This window comes from Apium graveolens, chromosome 10 (genome assembly GCF_009905375.1).
Source record: "Apium graveolens cultivar Ventura chromosome 10, ASM990537v1, whole genome shotgun sequence".
Taxonomy (NCBI): Eukaryota; Viridiplantae; Streptophyta; class Magnoliopsida; order Apiales; family Apiaceae; genus Apium; species Apium graveolens.
Genome location: NC_133656.1, coordinates 198726280 through 198742624, shown reverse-complemented (window position 1 = coordinate 198742624; position 16345 = coordinate 198726280). Strand labels below are relative to the sequence as shown.

The 16345-nt window shown below is 36.2% G+C and overlaps 2 protein-coding genes and 1 pseudogene across 3 annotated transcripts; 1 reads left to right on the top strand and 2 right to left on the bottom strand.

Moving 5' to 3' along the window:
- Positions 1–6262: 6262 nt before the first annotated feature.
- Positions 6263–7274, bottom strand: LOC141691586 (alpha-terpineol synthase, chloroplastic-like; annotated as a pseudogene).
- Positions 7275–7605: 331 nt separating this feature from the next.
- On the top strand, positions 7606–8890 carry LOC141693342 (uncharacterized). The gene is made up of 2 exons (XM_074498415.1): positions 7606–7767; positions 7943–8890. Exons 1-2 carry the CDS (start codon positions 7659–7661, stop codon positions 8695–8697), a joined length of 864 nt encoding a protein of 287 aa, XP_074354516.1. The 5' UTR covers positions 7606–7658; the 3' UTR covers positions 8698–8890.
- Positions 8891–9287: 397 nt separating this feature from the next.
- LOC141693341 (double-stranded RNA-binding protein 1-like) lies at positions 9288–14246 on the bottom strand. Of its 2 annotated transcripts, none has more exons than XM_074498414.1 (6): positions 13959–14246; positions 12694–12783; positions 11295–11530; positions 10950–11169; positions 9993–10127; positions 9288–9864 (listed from the first exon to the last, which is right to left on the bottom strand). In XM_074498414.1, the coding sequence occupies exons 1-6, from the start codon at positions 14170–14172 to the stop codon at positions 9494–9496; spliced, it is 1266 nt and encodes a 421-aa protein (XP_074354515.1). In that variant the 5' UTR covers positions 14173–14246; the 3' UTR covers positions 9288–9493. The 2 variants fall into 2 exon arrangements, with proteins under 2 accessions (XP_074354515.1, XP_074354514.1); XM_074498413.1 differs by having other exon boundaries at positions 9993–10169; positions 13959–14245.
- Between the last annotated feature and the right edge of the window lie 2099 nt (positions 14247–16345).

Below are 16345 nucleotides of genomic sequence, written 5' to 3'. Positions count from 1 at the left end.
AACAGACATGGGAGTAGGCATGATAGATTTGTAATTAACAGACAAATGATTTACACTACCACACTTGACACAGATTTTTCTAGGAGCATATTTATCAGGTGTGTAGTTATTGTGTTTGTTAATCCCTACTTTACCATTCCTATTGTTTTTCCTTTTAGTCTCTGTTTTTACCTCAATTTTCTCAAGTCTGTCACTTAACTGTTTGACAGTCATGTGGCCAACATTAGCCTTTTTCCCTTTCTTAGCTTGACTTGACTCTCCTGAAACAAAGTTCTTGGAAACAGACCCATACTTTTCATTTAGCTTGATTAATTTGGCTTTGGTAATTGGTTTGCTTACAGCCGACGGATGAGGATTTTCATCATTCGAATGATAACACTTTTTGTTATCCGACGGATAGTCCTCATCATCCGTCGAGTCTACATCTGTCAACAATCCATCTACCAAAATAGGTTCTAGTTTCTCTTTATTCTTCTTCCAGGCTTCATCACAAAAAGACTCAATTCCTTGAACTTTGGTGATTTGAGCATGAACATTCCTGGATGTTTTCCATGCTTTAATCACATCTTGTTCACGCTCGAGCTGCTTCTTCAAAATTTCTTCCTTTTTCAAGGACTCAGTTAATTCCTCCTTAGCAATCTTACACTCAATTTTTAGTTTCTCAAACTCAACAAACTGAGACTCAAGCACATTATTCCTCTCACTTAAAAACAAGTTGTTTTCTTTGATTTTAGCATTTTCTTTAGTGAGAGACTTAAGTGTAACACGCAAATGATACAATTTTGTAGACATGTCATTTATGGCATCATTACACTCAGCTTTAGATAAATGTGCAAGGTTTGTAGTGATTACCTGATTGCTTGAGGAACTTGTCTCTGTTTCATCAGACTTGGCCATTAGGGCTAGATTGACATAGCTGACATCTTCATCTTCATCCAAACCATCTGCTGCCCGGTCATTTTCTTGTGTAATAAAAGCCCTTTCCTTTTGTTTGAGTAGATCAAAGTATTTTTGCTTATAATCCACGGACTCAAACCTTTTCTTACTGGAATCTGACTTTCTACACTCATTTGCAAAATGCCCTGCCAAGCCACATTTGAAATATTTGAATTTTGACTTATCCACCATGTTTCTATTTGGCTTGGCTGCTCCAAAGTTCTTCTTAAACTTGAGCTTGGCAAATCTCCTTGAAAGAAATGCTAGGTGCTCATCAATGTCCTCCATGTCATCTTGGCTCAATGATTCTTCACTTTCTACAGCTAGCCCCTTACCCTTATTCTAACAGACCTTTGAAGTTGATTCTACAGCTTCCATCTTCACATCCTTCTCCTTTTCCAGAACAGCAACTAGTGCAATAGATCCTCCTTTCTTCTTTCCTCTCTCCATTATTTCATCCTGCTCTATTTCAAGCTCATAGGTCTTCAGAATGTCATACAGTCTCTCCAAAGTAAACTCCTTATAATCTTGTGAGTTTCTCAATGAGACTGTCATTGGTTTCCATTCCTTTGGAAGAGATCTGAGAAATTTCAGATTGGAGTCTTTAGTCTGATAGACTCTTCCATGCAACTTAAGAGCATTTAGTAGTTTTTGGAATCTACTAAAAATGTCAGTGTGTGACTCACTTTCTTCATTGTGAAAATGCTCATATTGCTGAATCAGGGGCTGCATTTTATTTTCTCTTACTTGCTCAGTGCCATCACAAATTATCTGTATTGTGTACCAAACTTCCTTGGCAGTTTTGCAGTTAATAATGTTATCAAACATGTTTGCATCAACTCCATTGAACAGAATGTTCATGGCCTTTTTATCTTTCCTGACTTGTTCAATGTCAGGATCAGACCATTCATGCCTTGGCTTTGGAACAGATGGCTCGTTTCCTATTGCAGCTCTCATTGGAACATGAGGGCCTCTTTCTATGCAGTCCACATAGGCCTCATCTTGAGAAAGCATATGAAGATGCATCTTTACCTTCCAAAGATGGTAATTATCTTTATCAAGAAAAGGAATCTTGACTCCAACATCTTTCTTGTTCATCTTGCTGAATCGTTTTGATCTTTAAACTCTTTGTAGATTAAGAGTTGGCTCTGATACCAATTGTTAGTCCCTTAACAATATAGCAAGAATTACAGAAGGGGGGTTGAATGAAATTCTTGAACCTTTTTCTTGAAATAAAAATGTTCAACTCGAATATAGATATAATGTTTTGATTAGCACAATGCGGAATAAAAACTTAATGGAATCAAAACATAAGTAATTAAAAACAAGAGTCTTTAAAAACTTTCTGGTGGATTTAAACAATTCCACCAGAGATATATATAATATATCGAGAGGGCTCTATGTGCAGGAATGCTCACAGTTGCTTACAAATGGAACTACTGAGAATATAGGAAATGCTAATGATTCTGCTTACAAAGATTTCTCTGTTTTTGTGTTTCTCAGCTATCTCAGTTATTTTTCTATTTGCTACTCTCTTGGTTTATATAATACCAAGATTACAAAGTCAAAAAGACTGAACAAATATAAAAACTATCAGTCTTAAGCTTTGCTGCTTTTCGTCCTCTATTACCCAGTTAATGGGCTTCCACAGTGTGTTTGTATACATCTCGACGGCTGTGTGTCAGCTTTCACTGTTTAACTGCTGTTTGAATTCTTCATATGATCATCCGTCGACTTTCAGAACGTTCGTTGATGGTTTAATTGATCATCTGTCGACTACTATATTAAACATCCGTTGATAGTCATTTGATCATCCGTCGATGGCTTTGTTAATCATCCGTCGGTAGCTATTTTGGCACTTGACTCTATTTCACTTATGCAGAATTACAAGACATCATTTATGTACAATTAATCAACTTATTCTGCATATCTAGTTAAAGTTAACGTGACTTATATGCTACTACAGATTCTATACAAAGGTGCATACATAATTGTGCTACAAACTTATTATTACATAAGCTACTCACTCGATGGATAATAAGTTAATCATCCGTCGGGACTATAGTGAGTCATCCGTCAGGACTATAAGTCTTATCCGTCGTGTGCTACATAATTTCACTAAGTAAAATCTACTTAGATGTTTTGTTTATGAAATCATCAAGTACACAACATATGCACAACAATATCTGTTTCTAGAGATGTTATTTTTCATGAACAACACATTCCTTTTTCATTTAAAATCTACTGCACCCCCACTGCAATTTTCTTGCCTGTGCAAACAAATTATTCACCTTTTATTCATGATGAACTCCCATCTATTTTTATTCACACAAATTATTTTCATGATTTTTCTCCTCCATCTGATAACATTTCATCTTATTCCTCCATTCCATCTGATGACATATCTCAGTCTGATAGTACTTCTTCTACTCCTGCAACTCTACATACTGATAATGTGTTAGGAAGAAGTACCAGAATAGTTAAACCACCTGACATCTATAAAGATTACATTTGCAACATTAGTCATGTACCAGACACTTCTCCAGTTGATCATTGGTGCAATCTGGTTTTCTATCATCATTTACCAACTTCAATTTTCAGTTTTTTTTTTCACAAACTGATACTTTAGTAGATCAAGAACTTATTTAGAAGCGTCCAAAGACCCTAGATGGGTTGATGCCATGCACAAGAAACTTGATGCCTTACATAAAAATCATACCTGGAACCTGGTTCCATTACCAGCTGGCAAGAAGGTCATAGGGTGTAAGTGGGTTTATAAAATTGAACTCAAGGCCAATGGGACTGTTGAAAGGTTTAAGGCATGTTTAGTAGCGAAAGGGTATAATCAAAAATGGGGCATAGACTTCTTAGAGACTTTTTCTCTAGTTGTGAAAATGGCCATTATTCGATGTCTCATTGTTGTTGTTGCACATAACAATTGGTCATTATCTCAGTTGGACGTCAATAACGCGTTTCTACACGGTGACCTTTGTGAAGAAGCTTACATGCTGGTACCAGATGGATTTCCAAATCCTTTAAATCTAGTATACAAACTTGTCAAATCCTTGTACGGTTTGAAACAGGCTTCCCGTCAATGGTTTGCCAAGTTGGTCGGGGCACTCAAGCATAAGGGTTTCTTACAGTCTAAGAATGATTACTCTTTGTTCGTGAGATATAATGCTCTTGGTCAGGTTGTTATAGTCGCTATCTACGTCGATGACATAATCATAACAGGTAGTGATGCTACTGGAATACAAGATTTAAAGCAACATTTAGATGATATTTTTAGCAACAAGGATCTGGGACAACTTAGTTTTTTTCTTGGCATTGAAGTCGGATACAGGTGTGATGTAATTACATTATCTTAAACAAAGTTTGCTAAGGAATTATTGTTAGAAGCTGGTATTGTTGAATACAAGACTGTAGTGACACCATTGCCTCTAAACTTGAAATTACAGGCTGATGAAGGCGAACCATTTGCTGATCCAACTCTATATAGGTGTTTAGTTGGGAAGTTAAACTTTTTAACTCATACTCGTCCTGATTTGGCATTTACAGTACAACACCTCAGTCAGTTTTTACAGACACCTAGAGAAGCACATTTTAAGGCTCTACAACATGTTTTGAAGTGTGTGGCTTCTACTGTTCATCAAGGTATATTACTTAATGCTGGAGCTACTCTTACATTGCAAGGGTATTCAGACTCGGACTGGGGAGCGTGTGTCAACACAAGACGGTCAATTACGGGGTACATAATGTTACTTGGCAAATCGCCAATCAGCTGGAAATCTAAAAAGCAAAGCACTGTTTCTAGGAGTTCTTCTGAGGCTGAATATCGAGCCATGTCCAGTGCAGCAGCAGAAATTACTTGGCTAGTGCGTTTATTAGAAGAGCTGGGAATCAAAAATCTTGCACCAGTAACATTGAACTGTGATAACCAGAGTGCTGCTAAGAATCTAGTTCAACATGAACGGACTAAACATATAGAAATAGACATTCACTTTACTAGAGATAAAGTGATGGAAGGTCTGTTACAACTGGCCTACATTCCTACTGAATTGCAGATTGTTGATACTCTTACCAAGGTGCTTCCATCTGCTCAGTTCAACACACTTCTCACCAAACTTGGCATGACTGATTGCGAGCCAGGTTTGAGGGGGGATGATAAGACTGGTGCTAAGGAACATGGTAAAACTGAGAGGATTAATTCTCACAGTTAGTTATAAAAATAACTACCTTGATCTCCAGCTCACGTGACAGGTCATCATGATAGTCAATCAAATATAAATGTAGAACAGAGAAAACAAGTATAAGTTAGTGAATCAAGATGTCTCTCTCAATCTCTCAAAAACTCTCAATCTCTCTCTTCTTTCTCTCTCACAGATAGTAGTCATCTCTTTCACGAGATCTAATGTTCTAAGATCTTGTATTTAGTAAGGGGTAATCAGTGATGCTTAAGTGTTTGTTTCATTGTGTAAACGATTGAATTAGATGTTGAAATACAAAGTAAGTATTCTAGTCTTTGTTCAAGACAATTGAGTAATCAGAAAGTTTTGTTGATGAATTCTAAGATGTAGCTCCGAAGGGGTCACTTTGACTTTGCATAATTTGCATAATATGAGCACAAATAACTACAGCAGGTTGATAAGTTGCCCGGAGGAATGTCCCAGTGACCGCAATGGCTACGGGACTTGTCTGCCTAGAGCTTTACAAGGTTCTGAATGGAATGCATAGAGTGGAGGCCTGATTTTCGCAACACATTTGCAAAGCTGGCTTATACCTTTGTCTTCCATGGCGGAGCCTGTCCCTCGTTAAGCACTAGATACGAGTTGGTCTATATGGACTTTCAAGGATAATTCTTCGGAGCTTCTTCTGTGGTTTTCCCATAGAAAAATGCTAGAGGTCCGGAAAAAAAAAATCTTGGTTGAGTACTCCTGAAACTAACTATAAACACCCGCTAAAAAAAACTTGAAAACGGATAATTGTATTGAAATCCTCAACAGTATTAATGTCACAAATACGAAAGCAGAGCTCACAACCCGAAAATATCAGGCACAAGTGGTTTGTATTCCAAATAAAGATTGAGAAGCTCAATCTTAATCAAAGAAGCTGGAACACACAATTTACTGGATCAAGCTGAAACAGGGGAACCATGGAATGTCAGCTTTGCCTTACATGGGAATAGGCTGAACCGTCAGTTGAAACAGCTTATTATCCTTATTTCTACCATCTTGGCCAGCAAATCCATCACTGTTACAGTAAATGTAATGAGCTGATCTACCAGCATTTAACATTATCGCAACAAAAGACCGTGGCAATGGCATGTCACGTACTTGACAAACATTTATCTCTCTCCATTTCTTCCTCATTAAAGCCCGCATTTCAGTTTGTGCAACTTCTTCAGTAGTTCCAGTATGACACTGGATTGACTTGGGGACATCTCCTCTCGCTAACTCGTCCTAAACAATATCGATTTTTGTGAATTATCGTTAATATGTCAAAGTAAACAGATGATATTTATCGTTATGTGTATTTGCTTATGTTTTTGTGTATGATAATGATTTTCATACCTGAGGAAGTTCCATAATCATCAACTTTTCGACATAGTATTCCTGATGAGTGTAATATATCAGGCATTCCCTCTAGAAACTCGAATGTTTACTTTTTCTAATTGGATTTGCCGATCAAATGTAAGATTGAATTGTAACGCTAGGTAGTGTTATCGACACTTTCCCGTTCTTCAAGTACCCTTCCAGTGTTGGTGTATATCCACTATGATACCACCGTGCCTCCACCAGGTAACTTTTCACCAGATCAATCCACTAATAAGGATGAATTGTTAGGACAATTACTACATTTGTTAAGAGATGAAACTAATACACGAGTTAGGATAAACGAAGTTAGGATCATTATTACACTACATGTGTTAAGAGACGAAATTAGTAGAAAGTAAGTACACATATAATAATGATTACCACTTTTTTAAGTGTGGCAGAACATCAATGTTCTGTTCCCTGAAAATGTGGTAAACAATCTCATTTACGGAGTTGTAAAGCGCAAGAAAGCCGAACCTCATGTAGTCCGGAAGAAGTTGTATAGAATTTATATCCCACCTACATTATCAAATGTCTCAACTGATGTTAAAATTGAAGATCACAAGAAAATTGCACTGGGAATAGTATACAAGTACCGCAAACCTTTCAATGGCCTCAGTGAAGAGTTCAAGTTCATGCACATTACCAATTAACATCATATATGTCATCTATAACTGAGATCAGTTGTATTGATTTACCTAATTCTATTCTGCAATACGCAAATTGTAACATCATATTATGCATTTTGGTAGAATTTTGGAATGCAAGCTCTTCAAGGCTTTTAATCGGTTCCTTTTAAATTAGATATACTTGAACTAAGCATCTTTTATTTCTTCTTGGACATCTTGAAAGTATCATGCCGCAATGTTGATGTTTTTTTTTGGTTTATACGAAATTTCTTTGATCAAGTTAATAGACACCATCTCTCTGTCCCAAGTACTTTCAAGATGTCCAAGAAGAAATAAAAGATGCTTAGTTCAAGTATATCTAATTTAAAAGGAACCGATTCAAAGCCTTGAAGAGCTTGCATTCCAAAATTCTACCAAAATGCATATAAATCGTCTCATTTAGATGACACGCTTGGAAATCACAATAAACCAACCACAAAAATATTTTTTTAGAAATAAGATGGACGGAAAGCAGAAAGCAGTAGCTGCTCGTATCTACCAAGATTTGGAACTTCCATCAGAGCTCTCATCGGACAATAACAACGATACAATTCTTATTTACGTACCAGGTAACTTAAATTCGTGTAAGATCATGTTGGGACTTTTCTATGACATCCTAAGGTTTTAGACGAACCGGCATTCTAATATGTTTTCATTCACTTCATAAAACTTAATAAGCTCGTAGCTGCAGTTTTGCTGGTAGATCAAAATAAAAAGAGGTATCTCAACTTAACTTTACTGCAGGTTTTCAGAAGGAGCAGCTGAGAGTTCAGTTAAGTAAATCAAGAGAGCTGATAGTTAGCGGAAAACGTCCAGTTGGAGATAATACCTGGCAGTGCTTTAGGAAGACAATAGAGGTGTCTCCAAATTGTGACGTGGAAAGAATCACTGCTAAGTTTAAGCTTGAGGACCAGATACTTTACATTATACAACCGAAATTGATTGCTTCAAAAAAGAACGAAGATGACGAGAAACTAGAAAAGGGTGCTGCAACTCTAGAATCTCGGAAGCCTGTTGATGAGAAGAAGCAGCCAAATATAGTGAAAGATGAAAGCATACAAAAGCCTGATGTAGTGACTAATCCAAATTTGAGTACATACGAAACAGACAATGCTGCAGCAAGTGGTGAAACTGCTCTTAAGAAGGTGAAAGAAGAGGCAAGTATTGATGGGAAGAGGGGAGAATCGAGTGATTACAAGCCTTGGGACCCTAGACATGATTTTGAAAATGCCTTAAAAAAGGCTACGACTGACAAGAAGAATGACGGGGATGTAGCTGAAGACGACAAGTTGAAAGGAACTACAAATCAGAAACACGAACCTGATTCAGACAACTTGGCCTGTAAAATGAATGAAAGAGCCAACAAAGGTCTTGGGTTGGCAACAACTGTGAAGGTGCCAAAACAAGTGCTTAACTTAGTATTGGCTGTGTTGTTGGCAATTGCACTTGGCCTGTACGTGAAAATTTCCGCAAGCTTTTGGGAGAATGATGAAAACTGAGAAAACATGTAATTGTACTCTGAGTCTCTGACCAATATACAATCATGTCATAATATATTGATGACATCAGTGAATAAAAGGATTTGACAAAATTGTGAAGCATCAAAACAGGAAACCAACTTTAATATTTCTAGAGATTGTTCGCAACTTTAAATGCTAGAAATTCAGCAAAAACTTTAGAAAGAGTTTTTAGGTTCCGGGGGAAGGTTTTCTAGGAGCCTTGCCTCAACGCTAGCAAGAACATCAGCTAGAGGCGGTTTCAGGACCCTAAGAATGGGTTCTAGGCACCTAGTAATCGACAAGGAACATGACTAGTTTTTGACCAGCCTAAGCCTACGTTATTGGTTGTTGCACTTTCATGTAAACCTTTCAGCTTGTATCTTGAAAAAAAATACTGAACAAAGATTCACAAAATTTCTATAGATGAAACTGAGACAAACATAATGTAACACAAGAAATAATCTGATACACTGACAACATAAGTGAATAAACGTTTAATAAATTTCTGCACAGTTTTGTTTTGATAAACAAAATATTGCGTGAAATATTATCTTCCAGAGTTTAGGTTGGGCACTGATGGCAAGAAAAAGAAAAAAAAGATATATTAATTGAGCAACCAAGAAGAGAATCAAGAAATGCAACAAGTCTGGGGTTTAGATAAACTGAAACAGAACATCAGCAGTCTAAAAATTAGGTGATGTAGAACAGATTATCCTCCACCTGCCTATAACTCATTTACTAAATTTATGGAGAAGACCTTCGTCGGATAGAAAAAAATAGTCAATTATAAACTCATCTAATTAGGTAATTCCAAGCTCACAGCAACCCACTGGTCCTCCGCAATAGGTAGGAGAACTGTGCCTTTTGGAAAGTCTATATCGGGAATGCTTGTGTACACTCTGAATCTGTTGCAGAGAAAGTAGCTTTCAGCTCTATTAAATTTCTTCATGTTAGGACCCCCAATTGAGAGAGAGGAAAGATCAGGAGGCGTGATGATAGATGATTGTTCTCCTGTGGGTAACAAACACATTGATTCTGGCGAGATGTACGAGTCTTCGTTAACAGTTGTATTGTCCATGTCTGCTGAAGCTGGAGATTTGATAAACTTCTGTGAGCTACTGTTAAAATATTCTGGCAAACTTTCAGCAGGAGACGCATCATATTCATCTGTAAAAAAAAACTTTCTTATCTTCAAGAAACTAATGCAATTATATACAACTTTTGTGCTATTCATTCAGAGGCTCAGAGCAACCTACCAACATAAAAATCATGATTTAATTGTCGGAAGATGTTACCTTTTTCTTGAATACACTGTTCCATATTTTTTGCATTCTGAGTTAGATGCAGGGGACGATCAGATTTGAAATTTCCATGGGCACTGACGGAAGTTGGAATTACTGACCCAGGCTTGACTTCCAAAGCTTCAAAGGCTGAGGAAGAAGATGAGCTATTAGCAGTTCGACTTCTTTTACCTGAATAACAAGGAATTTAGTGTAGTTGTAGTGCTCTGAGAAAATTAAAAAATAATGTATATATTTATGTGTTAAAAGCGTGTTAGCCATTAGCCAACCAAGAGTACACTTGCACAAATGGAATATAATAATATTCGAACATTAAAACTGTCCATTGTCCATTCCTCAATGCCTTTATATCAGGACCTCACCAAATGAAAGGAATGACAAGGTCACAAGAAGCCATTTAGCGTTGGAGACTGCCTTCATGGCCAAGACAAACTCAAACTATACTTGTTTTGGGTATTAAATCACACTAAGCAAAAATTAAATTCTTATATCTGTCCACTAAATGGTGCTAAAAAAGATTAACATCAATGCCTGGTATCTACGTTATAAAAAAAATTATAAAGAGATTTAGGAATCCACATGCTATTAAGAAAGGCTGGCCACATGATTTACCAGAAACGTAAAGAAGACTCCATATATCTGTACAATTTTTCATATGTTGTTGAAATATAATGATAAGATAAATGCCTCTAATCAGGGGTGGGGACGATAACTAGATCTATACAAGCTTTCTCGCAAACAAGCAATACAATAACTGATTACGCACATATACGAGGACAAGTGTCTGATGGTAAATTGGAAATAATGAATCATTTAACATAACATAAGGCTGTTTCTATAAACACATGGACTACATACATATGAAAGTAGTGATACAGTAACTAGTACATTTTAAGTTATAAGATTGAAGCAAGCACAGTTAAAAAAAACTAGTGAGATAAATCCACTTACGTTCCATTAGAGCATTGTAAGCAGCCCTTGCAGCACTGGATTCTGCTTGTTTCTTGGATTTTGCTGCTGTGCCTTGAAAGTTTTCTCCTTCTACTTCCACAGTGGATATGAAAGATGGATTGTGAGGTTCACAAGAATTTTCAGTTTTATATACTGGCAAAATGAAACCTTCGCTTTGAGCTAGCTCTTGTAAAATGTTCTTGTAAATTGGAGACTCGTTCTGGAAAATAACAGCGACATGAAACATTAACACTCCTGGCAAAAGAAAATCTACACAACTAACATGTGAAAATACGATATAACAGAGAGCCGGCTGAATTCAAATCACTAGCATGGAGAACTTGCCTCTTCAAAGGTATCAGCCGTAAATGAAAGAAGAGCAACCTGTGCGGCAGCATGCTCAGCTTCCTTCAATGTCTTATAAGACCCTGGACTTTCATAAGGCTGTCCCTCAACAAAAACTGAGGCCTTGAAGGAAGGGGCATGAGGCGGGCCTTCCTTTTTACTTGAATACACTGGCATACGAAGTTTATTTCTTTGAGCATAAGTCTGCAGCATCATCTTGTATTGATTTACCACATCTACAGGCATGATGCAAGAGTAAGAGTACTTCCCAATAGTGACAAGAGACAATAAGATAGTTGAGATTTTTTTAAAAAAAAAGAAGAATTTCAAAGTTAGCAAGATACTAGATACACGTATTGGCGCGTTTAAACATGAATTCGAAATGCTTCTGTTACAGACCTAGACAGAGAAGCATCAAAGGATCTCCGACTAATATTGTCGGTACAAACGATCACTTAAGTTTGTGTTTGATAGTGCCAGATTCTATATGGGAGAAACAGAAACAGTTGATGTTTGATTCAAAACAAGTAAATTTTATGTACACAAGAGGTAGAAATCTTAACAAAAAATACTATTAATTCAGAAAATGTTGAAGATTTCTTCTCACTGTGCAAGAGTAAAACAGATTATGTGATCAGCACTGAAATATGTAGATTTGCAAGCGAAACGAATGTCAACTTTAGCATGCATGCATGGGTTTATAGAAGCATTACACGTGCCTAATTCTTATTTAAATTTCGACATATTTTCCTGATACAACCAGGATAAAAGAAAATTATAACAAACATATAAATGACATTTTGGTTTAAAAAAGCACTAAGATTTCAGCATTCAAGTTGAAAAAAAAGTACAGATTCTAGTGTTTATGTCAATTATGTGTTTCCCTTTCTGTTGCAATAAAATTTAAGCTGAGGAAAACAATTACAGGAGGTGAAGATATTACATCAACAATTCAACAAAGTGCCATTAAGGACTGACTAAGTATAATACTACTGATGCGAGTCGTCATGGTTCAGAACAGAGTGATGCACTTGTGATATAAGATTCTAACTTTGTGCATCAATACATCTATAAAAGTTCTCTTTCCCCAACTATAAATTCAGTCTTCCCTAATTAAACTAAAAATTGAAGGTATAAAGGAAGTTCTGGGAAAAAATTGAAAGAACACAAACTTCATGCTAATTTTTTGTATTGTGGACTGTGGTTCAGAAAACATACATGTATAAATACAAAAAAATTGTGAATGCAAAGGAAGAATAATTATATATGTCATCTTTCTTGATTATGAACATAAAAAACTTCAGGCTAAAGATTTATGTTGTGGATTCCAAAGGTAAAAAAAATTAAAGTATAAACAAAAAGTTAGATGCAAGGGAAGAATGAGTATAGGTATGTCAACCGTTCTTAAATTCCTTAGCATTTGACTGCAATTTTCCAGCCTGATGTATTTCAGTCCCCTGTCTTCCAGTTTTAGTTTCCCCTCTTGATTCTGAGATAGAAAGACAAGAGAATGACACATTATAGTAACATAAAAATTTCTGAGTGAAAGTTATTATATATGAAACAAAGTTATACTTATAGGCATAATGTCTTATTTTTCAATAGGTAAATGGTTTTTTTGTAAACAAGAAACACAGAGACTGATAATTTAGGAACAAACTGAACTTCGAAAAAGAGTATATAAAGTTATAAACTTCAGGAGAAACAATAAACGGAAAATGATTGCTATAAAGATTTAAACATGCTTGAATGCATATTTTGGTAATATTCTGCATTGTGAGAATGGATAGAAGATGCAGAATCTCAATCTATAGAAGAAAAACAATCCCCCTCGTATTCTTTTCGTTTTTTCTTTAAATTTGGAAGCAATGGGCTATGGTCAGAGAGGCTATTTCCAATAGTCCCCGGGCTTTTGCGAAGAAATCTAGAGAAGTAATGAAAGAAATTGAAAATTAATAGGATATTCAAACCATTCCTCAATTTCGAAGATTCTTAAAAACTCTGGATACATAGAGTGCACCCAAATTCCAAAAGTAGGCATATCAAAAATCTGATTAAAAGATAAACATACACCTTTTTGAGAACCAGATAAACATATACCTATATCATAAGCACTTCCCAAGTACTAAAATCACACAGAGTATTAAATATGCCATACTTCATCCACTTATTTTCCCTTTTTGATTAAACAAGAAAGCAAGGATTCTTTGGTCACCCAACGAATCCCTGTGTTACCACGCACCCCCATATTGGGGAGATACTTGGATGCTCAAAAATCTCAAATAAATTCATCTTTTCCACAATTTGTACTAAATACATAATTGTTTTTTGTTTAAATTCTAGCATTTTAGATGCTTATATCATGTATTTCATTCAATTTGCATATAGTTATTAGATTTGTTAATAAATTATATAGTGCCTTATCCCCACACCTGAATACCAATATTATTTAAATTGCCAAAACCATGTATCTCCTTATTACGCACCCGTATAGCCATGAACAAACAATGCAACATTTCATTCAAACATTAAACAGTATTCCCAACAACAAAACAAGAAGCTACTAATATTTTCAAACACTAAACATAAAAAAAATATTAACCAATATATTTAAAAAAAACAACAAAATTAAACCCAACAAAGAGGGCTTAAAAGAATGTATACCAGAATTAGTGAAGTGATGAACAGCAAGCCTAGCAGCATCGTTGTGGGCATCTTTAGAAGAAGAAGAGTCATTAGTTGTGTCAAAGGTGACACCATTAACAACAACTGAAGCTTTAAAAGATGGGTTATGATCTTCTCCTTCTTTTACATAACTATATTTAGGCAATCCCCATCTCTTTTTCTGACACATTTCTTGAAGCTTTGTTTTGTACATTTTTTTTACTAATGAAAAGACACCACAGTTTGGGACTTGAGTTTAGATAGTTCTGTACTTATGTTCTGTCTCTCTCCTGTGTATTATATGTGTGTCTATATACTTATAATTTGGAAAAATAAAATTGGTGTGACTGTTTGTGTACTTTTTATCAACCAAAAATAAACATTGATTGTAGTACTTAATGGCTAATGCAACAGAATGTGTATGTTTGACTGTGTGTGTAATTTTAAATTTGGACAAAATAAATTTTTATTTTCCTTTTCGTTTTCACTATATATTATGTTTGTGTGACATATTTTCATAGAGTGTCGTTTGTTTCGTCAACTTTTATATTATTTAAGAACTTGAATTTTTCTGTAATTAAATTACAACTTATAAGTACAAATTTCAAGTTAATTAAAATATACTCACTCCAAGGCAAATTAGTGGTTATATTTGATTTTTACGCGTATTTTAAGGTAACTTGACCGCATATTTCCGTTAAGAGTTTTTTGCAGTTTGTTGGCCTTTACTATAATTAAATCGCACGGAGATGGCTAAATAAATATTCGTGCCATTTTGATGGCTAAATACACAATTATTGAGCGTTATGTGGGCTCCGTGTCCCTTCCGTTAGCATATGTTTAACTCCGTTAGTAGATTATCATTTTAATAATAAAAGTGCAAGGATATATATGTAAATACAAAATGTAAAAGATAAATTTAATTTTTCTCCTTGTATCTGCTTCTTTCTTGAATCTCCAGCAAAACCCATTTCAGGTACACCCTGAATCTTGTATTCATATGTGTGTCTAGTCCTTAAACAAATCTGTAATCCGTTTAAACAGTCTATTCTTCGTATCTTCATACAAGAGTTCAAAATCAGGGACGAAGAGAAGCTCTCACCCTTGCATTAAGATCGAAAGGATTTTATCTCTGTGCTTCTGATTATTTGCTTGATTGAAGGGTGCTTTAGTGTAGGTGAATTTGTGTGGGAGTGGGATTTATTGGTAGTTTGAGTGGTTTCGAATTTTGTACTGGGAGAGAATTCCTTTGTGGCTTGATTTTCGGTCGAGTGCTGCAGATTTGTGATGAGATTATGATGTTCTTTGCTTGTGTTTTCTTGAGTTGGTATTTTTTGAGGAGGCTACAGAGGGTAGTAGTAAAAGTTGGGGTCTTTTGCTTTTGGATTTTGTTTATGGTGGTTCAGTTGTTAGTAAATCAGGATGGTTGAAGTTTGAAATTTTATTGTTGATGGGTTTTGGTGTAGAGTTTTTGGTTTTGCTGTATCATCTTGGGGGGTTGGTTAGTAGGTGCTCGAAGTTAGAGAGAGGTTGGACTGGAGTTTATCTATTTTGGGGTGTTAGTATCTAGTTGGGGGAGCATAGAGGTGAGGCGGTAAATGAAAGTTTCTGGTGCAGAGTGTCTCATATTGAATGGGTGCTACGAATTTTAGACGGGTGGAAGATTTTTATTCGGTTGCATTGTGATAATGTTTTGCCTCCTGTGTGTTGTCTTTCAGATTGCCAGGGTTCGTTTCTTTGGAATAGTTCTTCTAATCAAGAGAGAGTAGTTTTAGTCTGTAATTTGCTGCTCAGAGTGAAATCTTCAGTTTCTGGGATTTTATTTGCGCTGGTTTTTTACTCGGACGGAGTTCTTGTTCGTGCAGGAGCTGTTTTCTCTTGGTTGGGTTGTGCTCTGATGTGTGTGTGGTCTGAGTGTGTGTGTATGTGTGGGTGTTCGTGGGGAGGGGGTGAGTTTTTCTCAGGGTTGGCTTGTTGTCCTTGGGTGGGGTCTTTGACTTGGGTCTGTTAGGTGGTTGTTTGGGTGGTGCAAATGTTGTAGAAAGAGGGTGGTGGGTTTTTATTTTTGTTGGGCTGGGTTTAGTAGTTTGGAACAGGGTGTAGTTCTCGGGTTTTGTCAGGGTAGCTCGAGGAGGAGGGGTTGCTTTTGCTGGTCTGGTTGCTTGGGTCTTTTCCAGATAATAGGTTTAGGATTAGTCTGGGTGGTCGGGACTCTTGGGAAGCTGGGTAAGGGTAGTGGATTGTTGTTGGGGTCGAATTTGAGGGGGGAAGATAGTGATTTTGTGAGGGTGTGGCAGCACGATTTCATCTTAGTACAACATGGGCGTTCTCTGTTCTAGTTTTTCTTGCCGGAATGGAGGACTTTGTTGTGCTTTTGTCATTCGGTA